This window comes from Apium graveolens, chromosome 10 (assembly GCF_009905375.1).
Source record: "Apium graveolens cultivar Ventura chromosome 10, ASM990537v1, whole genome shotgun sequence".
Classification (NCBI taxonomy): domain Eukaryota; kingdom Viridiplantae; phylum Streptophyta; class Magnoliopsida; order Apiales; family Apiaceae; genus Apium; species Apium graveolens.
The window spans coordinates 141,374,555-141,398,122 of NC_133656.1; the positions used below are offsets into that span (position 1 = coordinate 141,374,555).

General features: G+C 34.8%; 2 protein-coding genes across 3 annotated transcripts; one reads left to right on the forward strand and one right to left on the reverse strand.

The window, feature by feature from the left end:
- Window positions 1–1,089: 1,089 nt before the first annotated feature.
- LOC141692319 (piezo-type mechanosensitive ion channel homolog) lies at window positions 1,090–20,983 on the forward strand. Of its 2 annotated transcripts, XM_074497094.1 has the most exons (21): window positions 1,090–1,493; window positions 2,617–2,697; window positions 3,168–3,324; window positions 3,441–3,598; window positions 3,844–4,000; window positions 4,117–4,303; window positions 5,202–5,317; window positions 5,438–5,522; window positions 7,819–8,034; window positions 8,122–8,299; window positions 9,166–9,294; window positions 9,472–9,645; window positions 9,751–9,984; window positions 10,309–11,853; window positions 12,457–14,960; window positions 15,252–15,647; window positions 16,592–16,750; window positions 17,171–17,674; window positions 17,915–18,056; window positions 18,965–19,109; window positions 20,319–20,983. In XM_074497094.1, the coding sequence occupies exons 1-21, from the start codon at window positions 1,445–1,447 to the stop codon at window positions 20,452–20,454; spliced, it is 7,452 nt and encodes a 2,483-aa protein (XP_074353195.1). In that variant the 5' UTR covers window positions 1,090–1,444; the 3' UTR covers window positions 20,455–20,983. The 2 variants fall into 2 exon arrangements, with proteins under 2 accessions (XP_074353195.1, XP_074353197.1); XM_074497096.1 differs by lacking the exons at window positions 1,090–1,493; window positions 2,617–2,697; window positions 3,168–3,324; ... (1 more) ...; window positions 3,844–4,000; window positions 4,117–4,303 and having other exon boundaries at window positions 5,203–5,317; window positions 5,427–5,522; window positions 20,319–20,945.
- A 167-nt stretch (window positions 20,984–21,150) lies between these two features.
- Window positions 21,151–22,263, reverse strand: LOC141692613 (EID1-like F-box protein 3). Its single transcript, XM_074497504.1, has one exon. It carries the CDS (start codon window positions 22,117–22,119, stop codon window positions 21,307–21,309), a length of 813 nt encoding a protein of 270 aa, XP_074353605.1. The 5' UTR covers window positions 22,120–22,263; the 3' UTR covers window positions 21,151–21,306.
- Window positions 22,264–23,568: the final 1,305 nt, after the last annotated feature.

Genomic DNA, 23,568 nt, shown 5'->3' on the forward strand with positions numbered 1-23,568 from the left:
GAGTCCTCGGAGTCCATCTAGGTTCTGCAAATAAAATATATTATAAAACGTGTTATTTTACAAAACATGTTACACAAATAGCATAACTTCAATAAAATTATGCAAATCTCATATATTTACAGTACAATATGTATGTTCTGCAAAATGAACATTTAAGTTCTGCAAACTAAACATGTTTTGTAGAATAATATATTTTTGCAATGTTCTACTTGTAAAATGTATGCAATGTACATGATTTTTAATAGAATAGTGATATTTGTCGAAAAATAATATATTTTGCAATATTTTAAACTATATTTTACTTGCAGAACATATATGAACTCCGAGAACTCCAATTAAAAGGTGGACTCCATAAAACTTTACTCTATAATTTTTTTGAAAAAGAACATATGTCAGTTGTACTTGTAACCACCATCTAATTTATTTATTTATTGTTATATGAAGCTGTTCATACGTTTTTCACTAGCAAACCCTATTTCTTTTATAATTTTATGTATTTTACATGATCGTATGTAATAATTTTCTTCTCTTTACAGTTTAGTTTTTACAAGTTTTCTTGTAATATTCATATAGACGTACAAGTAATCAATGAATTATAGATAATTTTCTTGTTACATTTTGAAATATATTTAAACAAAAAATTATTTTTCAACTTAATTATGTATTAGACTTTTTTGACCCTCTTCAACTGTCCAACTTGCGATCGTATATCATGTTAGATTTATAAAAAGGTTATACTACCAAAATTTTTATAAACTATTTAAAATTTAAATTGAATATTTCAAATTTTAAAAAACTTTTAAAGATTTTTACTGAATACCACTAAAATTTAAAAGACTTTTAGATTTATGTGACTTTAAAAAATCAATAAAATTCTTTAAAATCTCAAATCAATACAACCCTCAAAATAAACATAAAAAAAATCTAAAAACCTTTGGTCATGCATGATGCTCTTGGTTACAAATTTATAATAAGGTATTATATTATTACTTAACCGTGTCACACATATATATATATTAGAAATAAAACACAAGAATTTTCGCACACAATCTTGATAACTGACCAATAGAAATTTAATATTACTAATTTATTCCTCCCAGATCCAACAATCAGCGTACCCAATACTCACTACACTTTCGCAACTTTCAGTTCTGTTCTGACTGGTAGTTGTTGTTTACACTTTACACACAACCCAACACAATACAAACACACTTGTATTTTAAACTGCCCACTTAATAAAACTACCTCAACACAACTTGTTTTTGGGTTCTTTTTTGATACCCCATCATCAAGTTTCAATCTTTTCTCACTTGTTGTAGTAATCTAGTGGATTCTATGATGGGTTTTTTATGTTTTCATGAAAATTGTAAAACCCTTGATTGGATTGTTGTTAGAAGCAAATTTAGATGTTCTTGAATTGATTTGAGTCAAGAAAAAGATTGATATGGGGAGATTTGTAGGTGGGATTTTGCTGCCTTTGTTTCTTTTATCAGGTATGATTATGAGTTTCTTAATGTATGTATCATTGCTTCATTTTTTATTTACTTTCTTTTTGAAACATATGAACACACACATTCTAATCATACTAAGTTTGTATGCCAAATTTGATTAGTTCTTGAAGTGGAGGATGGAGTTTTAGTTATTTATTATGAAAAAAGTTGTAATTTGTTATGAAGTTGAAGTAAATTATGATTATGAGTAATGTTCGAATAAGGATTGAAGTTTGTAATTTCCGTGCACAAGGTTTTTCTCACACCCTTTCTAGGCTCTCTTTAGACATCAATTTACACAGAAAAGGGGAAAAGATTTAAGTTAGGTAAAAAAATGATCTAGCTGAGGTATCATTAATGTCAATTGTCTTAATTAAACCTGTATTAGGTATTACTAAGAGATAGTGTTAGAGGAAGGCCCAATAGGATCATATATTTAACACTCCCCCTCACTCGAAAGCCCATTTATGGGTCGAAGAGTGGAACACCGGCACCCATCTTTGGGGTATTAATTGCCTTTAGTGTCCACATTAAATTGTGAGAATGTTGGGGGTGGCTGGGAATCGAACCTTAGTCCTCCCGCCAGCCTAAGCTCTGATACCATGTTGAGTAACCAGCTCATCTAAAACCTTAAGGTGTTAGAGGAAGGCCCCAATAGGATCATATATTTAACAATAACAAATGACTTTGATTCTTTTCAAAGCACCTTTCCTTCACCCTCAAAATCATAAATGAAATGCTCGTAAGGTGTGACATATGCATCCAAAGCAAGATTATTGTTTTTTATATAGTGGAGGTAAACAAAACATATTACATGGCCTTTTTGCTGTCTGGACTAAGCACTTCCGTATCTTCTGGCTACAGTAAATTTGGTAGGTTGAAGCATCCTTAATGTGCACGTGCACAAAGTAATATCTTCATGTTATATGTACTATTCTCTTACAGCAGCCTGCCTCTGTATTGAAATTTGCTTGTTCTTATATCGAGAGTGATACCAATTGGATGTTAGGGGCAATGCATATACAAACTGCAATACTCTGGTTTCTGACATGTTTCCATTTGCATAAGCAATACTAAAATCAGTAATGTTCTGTTTTATGTTTTTTTTCTTGCTATTCTACGGCAGCTGCATTCTTGAATTGGAGTTCAATCTCTCTGGTTGATTTGGTAGCCGCTCTTTTTATTCTATACGAAGCACCAAAACGAGGTCAGTTGTTTACTACCTCACTTTTTTAAATCCTCTTCACGTTTTAGCTGTTTTCATAGTCATCTAATATAATTCTGTGAATAAAAAAGTTTTTAAATCAAGCGTAGAATGGGCATCTATTATTATTTGATATGATGCTACAGTGCACTAGTGCTTGCATATCCGACCGAAATATAAGAGGCTCGGTAGAAAGCCGCACATCTGTTAATTTGATCTTACCTAATTAGTTATAAATTTCCTAAAGGAGGAATTGTGTGTCTAGTAGTCTCACTCTATTTTACATGTATTTTGCATTTACAAATCTATACTGAGCTACAAGAGCAAATAACCGTGGTCTTAACATATCGATGTTGTATATATATATATATATTCCTTCTAATGTGTAGCATTTACTCTTCTCTATATGTAATAACTTCACTGCCAGATTCTTTTGCTGCTGTGTCTAATATTTATATCTAACATTTTTGCAGGCTTCCGTTTTAAAGGACTTCTGTTATTGTGGTCAATTATAATTTTCTCTCTTCTTAATATTCTTTCTCAAGTGACGTTTCTTATAGTGTGTGCTGTGAAGGGGGATGAATATGGGATAGCAGATTCTTGGTGGGCAAAGTCAATTGGGTTCATGAAGTAAACTTCAATCTGTCATATGCCTATTCATTTTCTTATATGCCTAACAAACTTGTATGATTTGATTTTTATATCTCTCATATTTAAATTTTAGTATGATACGTTATTTTCTTCAGGCTCCAGTCCTGGAGATATCCCTCAGCAATTTATTACTTGGTTGTACAAGTGTTTGTGGTGTTCACTGCTCTGAGTGAAGTCCACAAAAACAAGCATGGTTCAGTTCTATCACAAGATTCCCGGTGGGCACGTTTCTCATTGTTTTTTGAGCATTTAGGTATTCAGTACTTTATATTAAACTTCTGTTACATAAAAGACTATATCATCTATTGTTATGCCTGATCCTGTTGGTCATGCACGTCTTTTGAATAAAAACATTTTTTTACATGCAAATTGTTAGAGTGATGCTTATATATAGATTAACGCGCAGTTTATGAAATTATGCACACTCTAATTAGGATTACAAGCATTTGAACAAATATTGGATATTATATCTGACTGTATTTCTGTTCTGCATGGGAGGTTATCATGCCAGGGTTGCTTTCTGCTTGTTGGTACCTGCCATTCAGTTAGTCGTGGGAATTAGCAAGCCTTCTTGGGTTTCTTTGCCATTTTTCATATGTAGCTGCATTGGTCTTGTTGATTGGTCCTTAACAAGCAACTTTCTTGGGCTTTTTAGGTAAAGGTTTTCAAGTTCATTACCTTGCTTTATAATTCTTAATTTGCAGAACACTTCCATTTGTTATTCAGTTTTTGACGCTATAGTTGCTTCTGTTTGCGAACATGGTTATAAAGGTGGTGGAAGCAACTTTGGATGTATGCAGGGATCAACATCATCCTACTATATGTCCATCAGCTCCCAATAGGACTGCCAAAAATGTTCCATGTTCTAGCTAAATTTATTGGACTTTACAAGATATCTGCCCATTCTGAAGGGCTGGAAGTTCTTTCTGGCGCGTCTCTTATGGTATTCTACTTCATGGTATGAACTTCATTTCGAAATTTTTTGTACTATTAGGTCAAAATTATGACTTGCCGTTTGCAGAATGATGTTGTAATATCTTCCTTATTAAACATTTCTTAGCATCGTAGTCCTACAATTTTTATTGGAGGAATAACCTTAGGCCTATATCCCACTATAAGGAATGAATTTATATCAGAAAAATATTACTTTTATATAGATTGGTCAGATAATGCAGAAATATATTTATATACATATATGTATGTATATGTATATGTATATGTATACGTATACGTATATGTATATGTATATGTATATGTATACGTATACGTATATGTATATGTATATGTATAAACATATTCTTTTTCCGTGTCTTGTAAATTTGTATTGACTTTTATTCGTGGAATATGTAATGAAATTCAAAAGGATAGTAATTGTTTCTCAAACGTATTGGTTCTATATTTCTTCTGATCAAGTATATTCTTTGTAAATTTACTGTTTCTGTTCTATGTTCTATACTGCTTAAGTTTAGTGCATCAACCCCTTCAAGCAGTCTGAATTAGGTCAAAAACTGATTCAGTCTTTGGGCAGACAATGTCATTATCGGATTCTGTGAATAAGGCTAAGAGCTTGTTACATTTAATTATCTGTCAGTAAGGTGATAGGTTTCTCGACTGTGCTTACTTGATATCTGCTCAATCTGATATTTTACCTGGCAGAACTTTTTTGAAGTCTGTAATTAAAATTGTTTCCATTTACTTTTTGCTAAAAGCATTTTGGTGAAGTCAATACATCATAAAATGTTTATATTATTTTGATTCAATAGGGATTTATGCATGTTTAATTAACAGTTGAAAAGAAATACTCCATCTGTTCTCGTCATATTCTCCTAGAATAAATCTAGTGGGTTACTTTTCAGCTGTCATGTGTCAAATCTGATTTAGAAGACATGGATTTTATCATGTCCAATGGAGAAGGCAATCTGAACGAGCATCTTCTTCCCTTAAAGCAGTCTTTCTTTATTCGTCAATCAAGGTGAATGCCCTTTTTGCAATTTTGTTCTGAAAATTACATTATTCATTCTACCTAAAGCAATGAACAATATTAAAATATGTCTGCTCATTTGTTTGCTAAATTATTTTAGTGATTTTGAAGGTCTGGTGTTAGGCACACCAATGTAATGATACGAGGTGCAGTTTTCCGGACTTTCAGCATCAACTTTTTCACGTATGGTTTCCCGGTACACATCCTGAACATTGTAATCAATTTCCTATGATGCATCTGCATGTATTATGCAAATGTGGACTGTTGTGGATTGCTTTTAGTTGTCATATGACTAATATCTCTATCTGTTTGAGGCTCATAAACCAGCAGTAGATACCTATATTCGCACAGGAGATTCTGCAGATATTGGTAGTACATCTGGCTTGTTGTACAGTATTTCCAGGAATGGGGATAGTCTACTGTTACATTCATCAGACTGAGACATGAGAATGTTCAGATATATTTGCTGTATGATAACTAGAAAAAGAAATGATATTGCTCATATTATTGATGAAAGTATGTTTAATGTTCTAATAGACAACTAAATCTCTGACAAGTTATATATATTTATGATGGTCAATTTGAACAATAAGAACGCGAGCACATATTAGAATGAAAAGGAATAGATACAATTTTTAACGCCGCTTATTTATGTTAATTGGCATGGGATAGCTTGAATTTGTTGCTTTTGGGTTTAGGTCAGAGGGGCACTAGTGATTTCTCTTATTCAGGAATTGTACAGATACGAGGGCATGTTCTTCATTTGGGTCTTTCTTGTTCCTTCTCTCCCTCTTTCATGTCTTATACCAGACCCATAAAGCATATGAGAGGGTTCCATGTGTGTTTTGGTTGAAGAAATTGATTAAATCCAATGTGATCAAGTTTAATTATGATGTGATAATAAACATCTGAATAGTTAAACAAGCAAAATGTGACATCAGTGCGTCCCACGTGACAACTATGTGCTTGAAAGCCATGCATTAAGTATCTCACCAAAGTTGTAGAAAGTCTATAATTTAGAGGCTTGTTCTTCTATATCCGTGTACAGAACAAAGAAAAAGAGAGGAATAATGACACTGGGATTTGAATCTTATATAAACATTAAAATATATTTGCCTCAGTTCTATGGAGTCACGTATAGCAGCGGCATTCTAGATAAGATGAACAGCTTTAATCTAACAAAGTTAGTTACTTATTCGCTTTACTAAGTGACTATAGTTTTATGGCGTACAGGCAGAAACTTATACAGCTATATCACTAGCTTTCATCTTCGACTCCTTGTACACTCACCGAAGAGTAAATATTAATTTTGTTATATGTATGAATATGTTATGCTTGACCTTGGTTGGTAAGGACAACTTCGAACTGTGATAATTAGAATGTTGTTGGTACAAAGTGATTATTTTGCGAGTTCTGTAATAAGAATATGGAAAGCATTAGTCACTTGGATAAAATCTGAACTCTTCAGTACATATGTGTGATTTTTAGACCACTTAGATTTGCTCGAATATATTACTAGAGTCTGATCAATCACCCAACATGCTTTACATTGTTAAAGATTGAAGCTAATAATTTATATTATCTTAGTGTCCGTCACATGAGCAAATTTTGTTTGTGTACACATATAGTTGTAAATACATTTCTGGGGTCTAGGAAATTAAGTGACCACTCTTGATATTTTAGATATTTGTATAAATTAATTTATTTGTATTGGACACTTCAATGCTCAATGCTTCATTGCAGACTATACAATAAAATGAAACCTGAAACCTTTTCTTGCTTATATCTATCACCTTTTTCAAGTTATTTCCTAAAAAGTTTTCTTGTCCACGGAATGTTCTCCATCAAAGTCTAGATCTGGTAATTCTAGTTCGATATATTCATTATATTATGTGTTATTAGACAGATGATGACGAAGATTGTTTCTCACTCATATTATTTAACTGAACATAAACTTTGATTTTGTTATGTCGCTGCTGCTTAGTTGTATACAAAGCTATAAGCTTTGACTGATATTTCTGTTTGATTGCTTAAAACTTAACAGGAATTAATGTTGTTATTAAAAGCTCAGATACCACAATTTCTTGAGCAATGAAATACATATAATTTCATTTTAAATGAGATCAAAATGGCAAAGAATTCCCATACTTAGTATCCGAAAAATAATGGACTACACACATAACATGAGCTATTGAAACTGTGCATGCAAATGGAACCTAAGTAAGAAATGTCAGGCTTTAAATTGGCAATCTCAAGTATTCACGAATTCCTCTATATAAGTTTCCACCTGTGTAAATGTTATGTAACTTCATTACAGTATGGTAATTGACCAGGTAGTTTTTTTTGTCCGTTCCTTCCTTAATATCTGGTCCAAGGTGTACTAAGTGTCGATCTTTAAAATTTGAAGTTCATAATATATTCATATTATTTAGACTGGAGTATTTTAATTATCTATGACATCTTTGTTAATCCTTCAGTTGTGTACTTGACAGGTCATTCTGTTTGCTCTATCATATTGGAGTTTCCACTTTGCAAGCGTTTGTGCATTTGGATTACTCGCTTATGTCGGATACATCATATTTGCTTTTCCATCGTTGTTCCGTCTACATCGGTTGAATGGGTTGATTCTTGTTTTCATTCTCTTGTGGGCTGTTAGTACATATATCTTCAATGTGGCATTTACATTTCTAGACTGGAAGCTTGGGGAGGTAATTATGCATGGACAAAAAGTCTTGCGTCCTTAGAATAATATAAGTAGTTGTAGATTTATAATATTTTCTACAATATGTTTACAGGATATGGAGATCTGGGAGATGGTTGGGTTATGGCATTACTCGATACCAGGACTTTTTTTACTTGCTCAGTTTTGTCTTGGAATTCTGGTTGCTCTTAATAATCTTGTCAACAACTCTGTTTTCCACTACATGTCTGATGAGGGTAGGCAAACGTCACGTGACAATTCTACTGATGAAGGTAATGACACGCTAAGCCTAAAGCCTGAAAATAATATTTCCTTTAACTCGGTATTTGAAGATGCTGATTCCTCGTAATCATGTGCCCATATTAGTCGAAGATCTACTTGTGAACCTACAGTTTGAGCATCAGGCTTTTCTTTTAGATCAGTTTTTTTATGTCAACTACTAATGTTTCAGGCGTTGGGTAATAATATCAGTTTGAGCAATCTAGTATAATGCATAAGGAACGTGAGAGCCATCTTTTTCTCCAAGTCTAGTGAGGGCCTAACATGAGCTGAAATTCCAGTGAGGTTTATGCAACAGGGTACAAGCTGTATAGAATATAAGGAACAGGTCAACAGTAAAACTGAGGACAAGATCAGGAGGCAGAAGCACTGTCTCGAATATAGACATAATTATATAGATAATTTAAACAAATTAAAAACCGAACAATTGAAAAGTATGAGTGGATAGTGTCCCTACTCTTCTAATGTTTTCGTATTTTAAATTTATGTCTTACTCTTGCCTGAAACAGTCTAGCTAATTTCTGGTGACCCTAGTCTTATTGTTCCATCTTTGAGCACTTTTAGCTCCAAATGTTTGAGCATCTATGATCAAAACAATAAAACATTCACAGTGTGTGACTGTGTATGTGTATGCGTGTTTGGTAATGGTCATTTACAGAAATATAAATACCATACACCCTACCTCCACTGATGTTTGAACCCTTAACCTCTTATTACCAAGAGACGAGAGGTTAACTGCTCATATAGTGAGCGATCTATATGCTTATGCAGGACAATTGATCTTGTGTTCTGCTTTTATATATCTGTAATTTACATTCGGGCCATTCACATCATCACTATGACGTGTGTCCTTTTGCAGTGAGAGAAGAGACTGAAGTATGGATTGTGGCTACGATTGCCTGGGGACTCCGCAAATGTTCTCGAGCTATCATGCTTGTGCTAATATTTCTCATCGCAGTGAAACCTGGTTTCATCCATGCCATATATAGTATGTTTATTTACCATATCTTATTATGTTTAAAACAACATGCTAGTATATTTTCATACTATATTAGTGCCTTATGCAGATGTGATATTTAAGTATTAGTAATTCACCAAAATCAAGACGTATGACATAATTCTAATACAACTACTAATTGGTGGTATCGATTGACCTGTGCTACAGTGGTATTCTTTTTCAAGTATCTTTTGAGTCACAGCATCAGCAGAAGGCTACGCCAAGCCCTAATACTTTTATGTGAGATTCATTTCACAGTGCTGTACACTCTTCAAATTAATCTGATCTCTAAAAATTTGGAAACTCAAAGCTCATTAAGCATGGAAATTCTGTCTCAGTTAGGTGAGTTCTTGCCGTCTTTTTTATATTAAGTAGAATATAATAATTTTATTTGTTTTTCTGGCTAAGTAATTTTAATAGAGCTTTTTTTAATCTTTGATCATGTAGGTCTCATTGACTACGATACCACCTGGGATTTTGTGGAAATAGCTCTGCTGGCATGCTTCTGTGCAATTCATAATCATGGTTTTGAAATGTTGTTTTCATTCTCTGCCATTATACAGAACACACCCTGTCGCCCGGTAGGATTTACTATTCTGAAAGCTGGTTTAAATAAGTCCGTTTTGCTTTCAGTTTATTCCTCTCGGACCAGCAACAGCATTCATGGCAATCCTTCCAATGGTATAAATTTTTCTTAAAACTTGTGTTATGGTATCCTTCAATGGCCAGAAAGGATTGAAATATGTTGCTTATATATTTAAGATTTTGGTTGCAATAGTTCTTTTTTTAATAATTTTCAGTTAAAAGTACTTGCACTATGAATAGGAGCACAGTTTTGTATTTTATGCAGAAATTTATTGATTTTGGCTTCTTCGATTACTTTACTGTTTGTGATTGATAGTATAATTTTATGCATTTGTCTATATCTACATTGTCTTCATTTAATCGTTCTAGATATATTCTCATTCTTATTATCTTGCTTTTATTGTTTAATCTTTTTTTCAGAGCGAGAGATAGCCTCATACCTCAGTGCTATTAGCCAGAAAATATTAACAATATATCGATCATTTGGAACCTACATTGCGTTAATGACTATTCTTGTAGCAGTGTACCTGGTGAATCCTAATTACACATCATTTGGTTACCTTTTTCTGCTCCTTGTATGGATTACGGGAAGACAACTTGTTGAGAAGACAAAACGGCGCCTTTGGTTTCCACTCAAAGTATATTCAATTCTGGTGTTTGTCTTTATCTATACATTGAGCATCTTTCCTAGTGTTGAGGAATGGCTCTCGAGTAAATTGGATCTTTATTCAATATTCGGCTATAGCCCCCAAGCTCCATTATTACAGAATTTATGGGAATCTCTAGCAATTATGATTGTGATGCAACTCTATAGCTACGAGAGGAGGCAAAGTAAGTTTCTAGTAACTGAAAATCAAACTCATGTGCAGTTCGGAGCACTTGGCTTTATCAGAAGGCTTCTAATTTGGCACAGCCAAAAGCTATTATTAGCTGCTTTGTTCTATGCATCACTATCTCCAATAAGTGCATGGGGTTTCTTGTATCTTATAGGCCTTGTCCTCTGCTCAAATTTACCAAAAGCTTCCCGTATCCCTTCAAAATTGTTTTTAGTTTACACGGGAATTTTAGTGACAGCTGAATACTTATTTCAAATGTGGGGTAAACATGCTGAGATGTTTCCCAGCCAAAAACATTACTGGCTGTCCTTGATTCTTGGTATACAGGCGTATAGACCTGGTTTTTGGGGTCTGGAAGCTGGTTTGAGAGGCAAAATTCTGGTGATTGCTGCATGTACCCTTCAGTATAATGTCTTTCATTGGTTGGAGCAGATTCCCAGTTCCCTTTTGGATGATAATACATGGGAAGAGCCTTGTCCATTATTTGTTTCAACCGAAGATGTGTTGCCGGTTGTATCAAGTTCTGATGGTGATCATGACCCAACATTAAGTTTAAGTCATGAAAAGAGAAGAGGTTGGACAAGCAGTTCGTGGCCATCACTTCATACTGATTTAAATCAATCATCTCATGATGTCTCCTATAGCGAAAGTGGTTCTGCAAGTAATAGATCTGCAAAATATACGTTTGGATATATCTGGGGAAGTATCAAAGAGGGTCACAATTGGAATAAGAAGCGAATCCTTGATTTGAGGAAGGAGAGATTTGATATACAGAAGACTACTTTAAAAACATATTTAATGTTTTGGATGGAAAACATGTTCAATCTTTTTGGCCTTGAGATTAATATGATTACGTTGCTTCTTGCAAGTTTTCTTCTGCTAAATGCTGTTTCTATACTGTATGTTGCATGTCTTTCTGCTTGTGTTCTCATTGGTCGGCGCGTAATTCGTAAATTGTGGCCAATAATTGTCTTCTTGTTTGCTTCCATTCTTGTGCTTGAATACTTTGCAATTTGGAACCATCTGATGTCATTAAATCCACAAGGCCCAGGTGGTACTGATTCACATTGTCACGATTGCTCGAGAATCTCAAACACCTATTTCCATTACTGCACAAAATGTTGGCTGGGTACGATTTCTCTTCATAAATTCAAACCTCCCTAAGTTTAAATTTCTGTTGTTTCTTTATCATATCCAAATATATTCTTAGTTTACCAAACGAACCCAGTGTATCCAGCTGGTAGAGCAGTGTTCTGGGAAATGTTTTGCAGTTTCAGAAGTTCAATTTTATAAGTAGACGGACATTCTGTGCTACAGGCACCAAGTGCAAGTTTTTCCTTTAGCTAAAATGTATACATTGTCATTGCTCTTGTGTAATCTTTTTAACGGGCAGGTTATTGTTTAAAAATTAATTAGCAGGTTTTAAGGGGGTTGAATGTTATTTGTTCTTTGGGTAGAAATTTAAAGGCCTGAAGATGAGTTAGTATCCACAGTAAGCTATATGTGGAGAATACTGAAATTGAATGATACATTGTTGTAAATCAAGATGCAAATTTATTAATTGTAATTAGATTTCTGGGTTTGAGGCTTTTATTGCAAAATTTCTCTTCAGATAGTGTATATTATTTTTCTATGTCTGCATAGTAATCTTAATTATAGACTATTGCAATTGTAAACCTAAGTATTTTATCTTCTGATGCAACTTTTCTGTTTATTTATTATGCTTTTGTAGGACTTATAGTTGATGATTATCGCATGTTGATAAGCTATTTTGCTGTCTTCATGGTTGCGTGTTTCAAACTTCGAGCTGATCAGTTCTCCAGATTCTCGGGATCATTTACATATCGACAAATGATATCTCAGCGTAAAAATGCTTTTGTTTGGAGGGATCTTTCTTTTGAAACCAAAAGCATGTGGACTTTTATTGATTATCTGAGGCTTTACTGCTATTGTCATTTATTGGATCTTGTGCTTGCTTTGATACTGATCACAGGAACGCTCGAGTATGACATGCTGCATCTTGGTTACCTTGCTTTTGCTGTAATCTTTTTCCGCATGAGACTTACAATACTTAAGAAAAAGAACAAGATTTTCAGATTTTTGCGCATATACAACTTTGTTGTGATTGTGTTATCACTCGCATATCAATCTCCTTTTTTGGGTGATTACAATACTGGTAGATGTGAAACAAGGGATTACATATACGAGGTGATTGGATTTTACAAGTATGACTACGGCTTTCGAATAACCTCAAGATCTGCTTTGGTTGAGATTGTCATCTTTCTTCTGGTATCGTTGCAGTCATATATGTTCTCCTCTCCCGAGTTTGATCATGTCTTTCGATATCTCGAAACTGAACAAATTGGTGCTGTGGTACGTGAGCAAGAAAAGAAAGCAGCATGGAAGACTGCGCAACTACAACATATTCGTGAAAATGAAGAGAAGAAACGTCAGCGGAACTTGCAAGTGGAGAAGATGAAATCTGAGATGCTTAACCTACAAATCCAGCTTCACAGTATGAACTCAGCTGTTGGTTGTGGTGACATTTCTCCAGGCAGTGAAGGCTTGAGAAGGAGGACTACATTTAATATCGTTAAAGATGCTGGAAAACCTGATTTTGAAGAAGACTTACCTGCAACACAAGGAATAAACACTTATGAAGACATAGTCTATCCTTCTGAACCAAATGAATCTCCGACAAGCGCAAGAACTGAAAGTCCATGGGCAGGGGCTTTCACTAAGCATTTTATGGGATCTCCTGTTAATGAAATCACAGAACTTGAAGCGGATGATAGAGTTAATGAACATATGGATTTGGATAAAGAAAAGAAAAAGAAATTCCAAGGAAAGGATAATGCATTAAGTTCGGCTGTACAATTGATTGGTGATGGTGTTTCCCAAGTACAAACCATTGGAAATCAGGCTGTCAACAACCTTGTGAGCTTCTTGAACATTGGTGATGAGGAATCCGATTTAAATGTTCCTTTCTCTGCCGAAGATGGAGTAGTCAAGGAGACAGAAAACCAAAATATGAAGTATGTTAGCTTTGATCGTTCACATTCCCTGCAGTCTGACAAGAGCAGAGCTTTTTCTGATACAACAAAGCTACAGATAGGAAGAATTTTTCAGCATCTATGGTTCCAGATGCGATCAAATAATGATGTTGTATGTTATTGTTGCTTTCTTCTTATCTTTCTTTGGAATTTCAGCATTCTTTCTATGGTATATCTTGCCGCACTCTTCTTATATGCTCTGTGTATAAATACTGGGCCAAGCTACATCTTTTGGGTTGTTATGCTCATATACACTGAAATATATATATTGGTTCAGTATTTGTATCAGATCATCATCCAACATTGTGGTTACAACATCCAGTCAACCCTTCTTCAGGAGATAGGGTTCCCCACGGAACCAATAACATCTTCGTTTGTTATAAGTCTGTTGCCTCTTTTTCTGGTATACTTATTTACCCTTCTGCAGAGCTCTATAACAGCCAAGGATAGTGGCTGGATGTCCTGGTCAGAATTTACTACTTTAAAGGGGAGTGATAGTTATCAGAACGATATTCATTTGACTTCTAGCTGGCATAGTAGGGTGTATAAGATGGTTCAGCCTGCAATTGGCATGGTAAAAATGGTAGCGAAAAACTGTACAAGGTATGTACAGTCTCTGACACGAGAGGCTGAATCTCCTCCTTACTTGGTACAGTTGTCTGTGGATGTCCACTTGTGGCCAGAAGATGGAATCCAGCCAGAGAGAATTGAATCGGGACTAAATCAACTTTTGAAGATGGTGCACGATGAGAGATGCAGAGAAGATAACCCAAAAGCTTGCCCTTGTGCTAGCCGCGTTCAAGTTCAAAGCATTGAAAAAAGTATGGATGATTCTAATGTTGCTTTGGCTGTTTTTGAGGTGGTATATGCCAACTCATGGAGAGAATGTGATCCAGAGGAAAGATTCAAGTCTCTAACTCCAGCTGCTGATGTAGCAAAAGAAATTCTCATAGCACAAAAAAATGGAATTTCCGAGCAAATTGGCTTTCCATACTCAATACTTTCTGTTATTGGGGGAGGCAAAAGAGAAGTCGATCTTTACGCCTATATATTTGGTGCAGATTTGTCTGTGTTCTTTTTGGTTGCCATCTTTTACCAGTCTGTTATTAAAAATAAAAAAGAATTTCTAGATGTTTATCAGCTGGAAGATCAATTTCCGAAGGAGTTCGTATTTATGTTAATGGTAAGTCTCTTTTCCTCATAGTCCATCCCTGTATCTGCTTCCCATTTTTTTTTACTGTGAGGCAATGATTTGCTAGGATTTCAAAAAACTAGATTCTCGATTTTTTCCCACCTTACGTTCTTTATTTTTTGTCATAATATTATATAAAGAGAGTTGGATACTTGGATCTATTATTCTGCCTCGTATTAGGCTTCGCGCTTCGGGCAGTTCATTATAGCTAAGGTTTAGAAAGCTTTAAGGACATTCTTTATTATACTAAGTTCTAACTCCAAAAATGCTCTCTTCGTGCAGATTATCTTCTTCTTGATAGTACTAGATCGTGTCATATACTTGTGTTCCTTTGCGACAGGAAAAGTGATCTTCTACCTTTTCAACCTCATTCTCTTTACATATTCAGTTACGGAGTATGCTTGGCAGATGCAGCCATCACAGGAAAGTACTACAGGTTTGGCACTTCGTGCTATATATGTGACAAAGGCAGTTTCTCTGGCACTGCAAGCCATTCAAATTCGATATGGGATTCCCCATAAAAGCACCTTATACAGACAGTTTTTGACCAGCAAAGTTTCTCGAATCAACTACTTGGGATACAGGCTGTATCGTGCCCTGCCATTTCTTTATGAATTACGATGTGTGCTTGATTGGTCATGCACAACCACATCCCTGACGATGTACGATTGGCTGAAGGTTTGAACAGGCGTTCTTTTTAATGTTCAATAATGTTGAATCATATTTAAATCACTCGGTAGATAGTCACAAATTATTGTCACCAAAGTTTTGTTTCAGTCAGTCAACTTAACGCTGTACTACAATTAAAAAGAAGTCAACACTCTGCAGTGTAAAAATTGCTAAGCAGATTGAAATTTCCCAACCAATAGAATGAATCTACTAGAATAAATTGTCCAATAGATCCAATATGTGAACTAATAGAGTAAATTGTTAACCAATAGGTAAAAGGAGGTAACTTCTGCCACATCTACTAGAATAAACGTGACAAACCTTGTAGTGGACATCTAAACATTGATGCTCTTTTGACTGCAGAAGAACAAAAACAGTTGAACAATTAAATTATGATGGGATCTATAAGCACCGAAATAGTTCCTATACTGACCATTTTGAAAATTTACTCTTTCTGTCCAATGGAAGGTTACACGTAGTCATATTTATTGCCCGTTTAGACGATGTTGTTTGACCAGTCAGATAAGAGTACTTCAAGTTTTCACTTTTTTGTTTACAGTAAGATGACGTATCTAGTATCTAGCAACTATCTATGCATCACGTGTTAAATCAGATATGGTACTTGAGGACAAAGTGAAGAATCCATTTAAGCTTAGTTGTACTAGGAACACCCGAGTTTTGGCTTTACTATCTAGCATTGGACATATATCTTTAAAGTGGATTAATCTTGTAGCGTACGTATGACACGAGAGCATGGTGATGGTTACTTGCATCAAAATATAAAAACAGTTTCCATGATGAGATGGTTGAGCTACATATTTGCTGTTTAGTTTTTTTTTAATTATTAGCTATCATATAAGTCTCGCAGATATTGTTTGTTTATTTTTGCCTAAATGGTTTAGCTGGAGCTAAAACACTTGTAGTTCAAATTCTGATTTGTGCTTCTCCTTCAGCTGGAGGATATCAACGCGAGCCTGTACCTTGTCAAAAGTGATGCAGTTTTGAATAGATCTGGACACAAACAAGGAGAGAAGCAGACTAAAATGACCAAATTTTGCAACGGGATATGCTTGTTCTTCATATTAATTTGTGTTATTTGGGCTCCCATGCTGGTTAGAAGCTGAAAAACACCCTCCATGGAATTTTTTTATATATTAATTTTGATCTAGAATGTTTGTACTTGTAGTCGTTCTCGTTTAATGGTTAATATGTTGTCATATCTTATTTGTTAGCCACAATTTGAACTAGATAACATTCAGCTTAACTATCTGAACATGTTCTTACTAATGTCGTAAATATTTGTATTATAAATTTTTCTGGGCACACACATTCTATGTTTCCGTCTGTGTTTTGTAGTAAATTGACTGATATAGTATTTTGTTTGTAAGAACATTTAGTTGTAAAATGACCTCATTGTCGTTATTAATTTTATTCTATTTTCTTAGAAAAAATAATCATGCTTAACAATTATAGCCCCCAGCTATGTTGACTTTTTGATGGATGATAATGACGGTGACAAACTTTTCTTACAGATGTACAGCAGTGGTAATCCGACAAATATTGCAAATCCTATTAATGATGCAAGTGTTCAGTTTGATATTAAGACGGATGGAGGAAGATTAACTTTGTACCAGACAACTCTCTGTGAAATAATTCCATGGGATAAGATAAAAAATGTCTCTAATCTTGACCCGGATGGTTACCTGGATGCATATGACGACAATGATATTCAATTAATTTGTTGCCAAGCTGATGCTAGTTCCTTGTGGCTTGTCCCTGATGTTGTGCAGAAGAAATATGTTCAATCTCTTTTCAGCAACATGGAAATTAGGTTCTCGTGGGTACTAACCAGGGATAGACCAAAAGGCAAGGAACTAGTGAAATTCGAGAGAATAGTCGATCAATTTGATCTCCCAAAAGCATGGGAGATCGAGGAAGTTTTTAATGGTTCCACTGACAGCTTCAGGACATATAACCTGTATCCAAGAAAATTCCGTGTTACTGGTGCTGGTGATGTCAGACCTTTTGAGCAAGAGGTATGTTGCTGCATCTGAGCACATTCTTAATTTCTCTTCCCAATCCTCTTCTACAGAGATAATGAAAAGTGAAGGTCCTTCTAAAATTAAGCTGTTTAATGGCATGAAGAGTTGATATTTGATGATAAGCAGAGGTGGTTTTTTTTTTTGGCGAAGCACCTGCAGTTGTTGAACTATCAATGTTTGATATTTAACATCTTTGTAGTCTTAAATAATTGACCTCTTTTCGACCTTAAGCAGGTGGATGATGTGAGCGGAGATCTTGTACTGAATCATGGAAATCCTGAGTGGTGGTCATTCCACGATGTCTATTCTCCAGCTGAAAAAAGTTGTGGAGACTTGACTGGGCCTATGGCCATTATTATATCAGAGGAAACGCCACGTAAGTCGTAGGTCTCTTATTTCTGTTGCTTGATATTGGGCTTGCGGCTAAATTGTCTTTGGTTGATGCTTTACTATTTTCCCTTGTAAGTATTAAAATTAAAGATTAATTAGCGGTACAACTTTAAAGACAAATTGTACTTTTTGCACAGACTGCTCAGTTTAGTTAACTTCAAATGTGAAAATTGTGGAGTTACGACCGTGCCTACAACCATTACTATAAATGCCATGAAGTTGTTCCTTTTTTTTTTACCTTTTCATGTATTATCTGTACAAGATTACCCCCGGTTGTTATATTATATACTCCAAAGAATTTAGATAGCAAAACTAGCAATGCCTGTTTGCAAATCAGAACTTCAAAAAGCGAAGGGTTACTTAAACTTTCGAAAATGTGTTTGCTCATATAATAAAAAAATGTGACAATAGTATTGTGGATAGGGGGGGCACTGGGCAGTCGGAAGATATAATTTTATGATAGGAAGTTGGTGCTAGTTTGTAGTTGGGACTTGGGATCAGTATGGAAATTCACTTTCCAATTGCCATATAATATTGCACCTCTTATATCATCCAGGACAGAGTTACACTCTTACACACATGCATAAACATCATACAGGCTTAATGACCTTTTAAGCCTTAAGGTTTGCATCAATATACTTATTAACTCCTGCGTTTCAAAACCGTTAATGTTTGCCAAGTACTGAAAACGCATCTTTTAACCCCTGGACAGGGAAAAAATGGCGTAAATTGGCCAGTCCAAGGGTAAAAAGATACGTTTGCAGTACTTCATGGGCAAAAATGTATGGTTTTGAACTACAGGGGCTGATGGGTATATTGGTGCAAACCTTAAGGCGTAAAAGGTCAATAATTCTACAATAAATATTATTTGCTAACAAGTCAATGCCATGTCAGAGGGCTTTCTTGGCGAAACTCTCAGCAAATTCAGTATATGGGGTCTCTACATCACATTCGTGCTAGCAGTTGGCCGGTTTATTAGACTTCAGTGTGCTGATCTGCGAATGAGAATACCGTACGAAAATCTTCCTTCCTGTGACAGGTAATGTTACAGTATTCATTGTTCTTAGGATTTTTAGGCTTCAAAAATATTCAAAAATCGAATTTACAAGTCATTTCTCTTGAACCGAAATTTTGTCCTAATACTGTGAAGACAAATCCACTATCTGTTTTACGTCAAGCAATACGTGGAGTAACTCCCGATATAGCAGTAAAAGCAAGACGTGTAGGTGGATCGACTCATCAAGTTCCCATTGAAATAGGATCCACACAAGGAAAAGAACTTGCCATTCGTTGGTTACAGCTATATCCTTTTGAGGTTTTTAGAATTTGACAGAGTATTTAGAATAGCAAAGTTACAAAGAAAGTAATGGATAAACCCAGTGTTTTAAAAATTGGTCTAGGCGGCGCCTAGGCGGTGGTAAAACGCCCCGACTCGGATCTCGGCGGTGATTTAGGCGTTTTTTCAAAAAATCGGGTCAAAATCGGGATTAGGCGGGCTAGACGGTCAAAAATCGGTCCTAGGCGGTTTAGGCGGAAATAATTAATTTTTTTTTTTACGTTTTCATAATTTTAATTCATTAATTTCATAATTTCACACAATATCATGTCAATTTCTAATATAAAGTATTGGTAAGAAGTAACAAGTAATATAATATATTTATTTTCTTACTTAAAATATAAAATAACATATTATAATTAATTTAAAAGTGTGAATTAAAATATAATTAATATTGTAAACTCAATAATTAGTACACAAGGCATGTCGAATGTGTAGATATTGTTTAATACCATTTTAATTTCTTTTTTCAAACAAATATTTGACATACTGATTATTATAAAATTATAAAAATTAAAAATAAAATTTATATTCCTCCGATTAATGTTCCGATTAATCTGTCCGATTAATCTCCGACTTGCCGATTAATCTCTCGAAGGTACCTTCACTGCCCTGGCACGCCTAGCGATTTCTGGAACACTGGATAAACCTAATTATTTTTCTCGTTTTCATCTGGCACTTGTTTCTTGCACGGTGGACATATGATAAAAATAGAATGAAAAACAATAGTTGGATACAACATATACAATTTAAATGTGTGCCTGATTACTGATTAAGGTTCCAAGTCATAATGTAAGAATTGTGTGGCACATTATAATATTCATTGTTCTATCCTCAGAAATAGGTAGCGGTAGTAGAGCGTGAAGTTGATGTAGTAATCATAGGCTCAGAATACTTTTGTGGAATGTGCAGGTTGATTGCAATTGTTGAAGATTTATACGCAGCAAGAGCAGAGGGTGAGCTGGGGGTTGAGGAGGTTCTGTATTGGACGGTGGTCAAGATATACAGGTCACCTCACATGTTGCTCGAGTATACAAAGCCCGATTAGGTTCCAGCAATCAGATAGCATCCACAGTTTACAGGGTAGATTTTGACATAACTTCTATACTGATGAAGAATGAAGCACTAATCCTTCGAGTAGATCTTGACATAACTGCCTTACAGATGAAGAATACAGCATTATTTCTTCAAGTTCATCTTGTTATCGGATACTGCCAATTAATCGAGAGAACTTGCGAGCTCAATTGGAGATTTCTGTAATATCAACTGCATTCCTCCCATCCGTTAGTCCGTAGGAACTACAACAGGTATATATCAGCTTACAATGAGAGAAACTGGGGCTCATGCCTCATTGTCATTATAGTTGTATACACTATACAGTATACAGTGTACAGAACCCATAGTCATGTCGTTTATACTTTGGACAAGTTCAAGCTATAAGGAAAATTTGCCACTCATTTTTTATTGTTCTTTGTAATGTAGCAAACATAGTATATGTGGATTTGCAATGCAAATTTCGGTCTGCACTCCTTAATTATCGTTTTTCTGCCTTGTATAAAATATTTCCTCCGTCTCAACATATTGTTAATACTTTCGTTTCATGCAATTGTTATTGTTTGTTGAAATAGCATATTTTTATCCTTTAATAGGTCTGCCTAATTTACCTACATTTGTTTACTTTATCTTTCTTAATCTTTTGACATTCGGATGGGATGGAACAAGTATATGGAAAAAAACCATGCGATACAATTTTATTACTGCGGTAAACAGACTAAAAAGGGGTAAAATTCAAGAGAAATTGAAAAAACTAACGTCAACAAAATCAGGTCAAGAAAAGTCACACTAACATATCAACTCTCTAACATACTCTATCATCCTGCAACTCCCTACTCGCTCTCGCTCAACTACCGTTGTTAAACGCCTGATCAAAATTTCCGGCATCTCGCCGATCATTGTCGCTACCACCACCATCATCGTCGGACGATAATCGGACTAGCAAACACGAGCCATGCATGTGTCCATTCACACACACCAAATACTCAATGCCACCCTCATTGGCGCCGAGCCGTCTAGCCGCGCTTTTCGGCACGAGCCGAGCCGCAGTCATGCTCCAACATCGGGCCCCACAATAAGGACAATTGACCCCATCTTCAAGTCCTATGCCACGTCGGATTAAACATTCTCTAGTCTTACTCTTCATAAATCCCCGAAATACCCCTCTAAAAATACCCAAATCATCTTCTTTATTCCCCGTTGGATGCTCACATGGATCACTCACATACAGAAGATCCGACCCGCATTTTTTAACCAAAAAACTCCGACCCGAAGTCTTCGAAAACCGAGTTGACTTCATAAAATGACCCGTAGTGGGTTGACTCACCTCAAAATTACTGCTTGACTTGCACCCACAACAATAAAACAGTAGCTTGGCTAAAGCCGAAAACCCGCCTCCTAACCGACTAGCGGGCCCACCGCTAGTCAGTTTGGACACCATACGAGGTGCCCGATACAAACATAACTGCTTCCAAAGAAGCCGTTTCGCCAAGGCTTGAAGCTTACGGCTAACCGAAGCCGTTTGACAAAGTACATGCACATCCCATTTCAAAGACTCGAAAACAAGTACTAAAATTCGCTCGTTAAGTATACCTGACTCGGACAAGCCACTCAGTGAGTCATAGTTGACTCGTCTTCTCTGATTTGAACTCGAACTCATTAAGTCTGGTTTTTTACGTGTTCCCCGCTGAGGGAGTAAGTGTGTACATCTAATTGTAACATGTGTAGTATTCGAATATATAAGCTCTGTCGAAGGACACGTGTAAGGTCAAGATTGCATTAGACAAGCAGGCCGTAAATCAAGCCTGCGGATTCGTGCACCTGTCTTTCCTTAACAGGGAAGCGTGTGTTCGTGTTAGTCATTCATTTGTTGAATTACATTATGGGACTACTAAAAATGTCCGCAGGTAGATAATGTAGTGGCCACGTGTCATATTCTTAAACTCACATGTGTTTAAGTTTAAAAAACAATTTTATGACTTTGATTTTTTCAAAAACTATTTTCCGAGAGTCAAGCTAGGGGTACCAAAATTGCTCCCAGAATGACACACACGAATTATAATTTGTGAACATATATTAATACACGATGAAACCATTTTTTTATAAAAATTATTGTCAACCAAAATTTGCCACTTATAATTTGATACTTATTTTGGGACAAATTTTTGATACCCCTATTATTTTTCATTTATAAAATATCGGGCTTAGTATTAATTTCGAGTTTAAAATAAATCGAAATTTATTGAGATTGCCAAAAGCCTGCCACATTCAAAAAAATCTCGTATGTTGATATATTTAGTACCTTTCTTAAAAACTGAATTGAAGTCCTAAATATATCAATATGGACTAGGTGTTACATTAAAAAATAATTATTGTAACATATATTATCGCATTAAATGAGAAAAAATGATATTAATAATTCATATTAGTATTTAGTCGAACTTTTGTCTAAAACAAATTTGAATGCTTTTTATTTTTATTATCAAATTACGAAAAATATAGTCTCACAATCACTAAGGGCCTGTTTGGGTACTACTATATAAGTGACTTATTGACTTATAAGTCCGTAACTAATTATCGACGAGTGTTTGTCGACCCAATTTATAAGTTGAATTAACAACTTATAAGCTGATAAGTTTAATGTTAGTAACGACGTACTTTTCTTCAACTTATTTTGATTTTTTGGTTTTTTATTAATTTTAATTTTAAAATATATATTTCTAAATGTTATTTAAATTTAAAATTCACGAATTAAGATCGTTATATTTAAAAATTATTTATTTTAGTTCATTTAAGTAAAAAAAATCTGACATAAAAGTAAATTATCCAAACACTTATACAACTTATAAGTTTTCATCTACTTATCACCTATAAGTCACTTATGCATTTTAAGTGATAAGTTACTTATTTTAAGATTTCATAAACGGGCACTTCTCTGGTAGATGTGAGGTTATCTAATACATATTTAATTTATTTTAATATTTAAAAGTTAATATATTTAATTTTTACAAATATACTAATGATGGTATATTAACAAAATAAAAATATACACATTTATATACTAAATTATATTATTTATAATTTGATATTAGTAATCTCTATGTTTTAA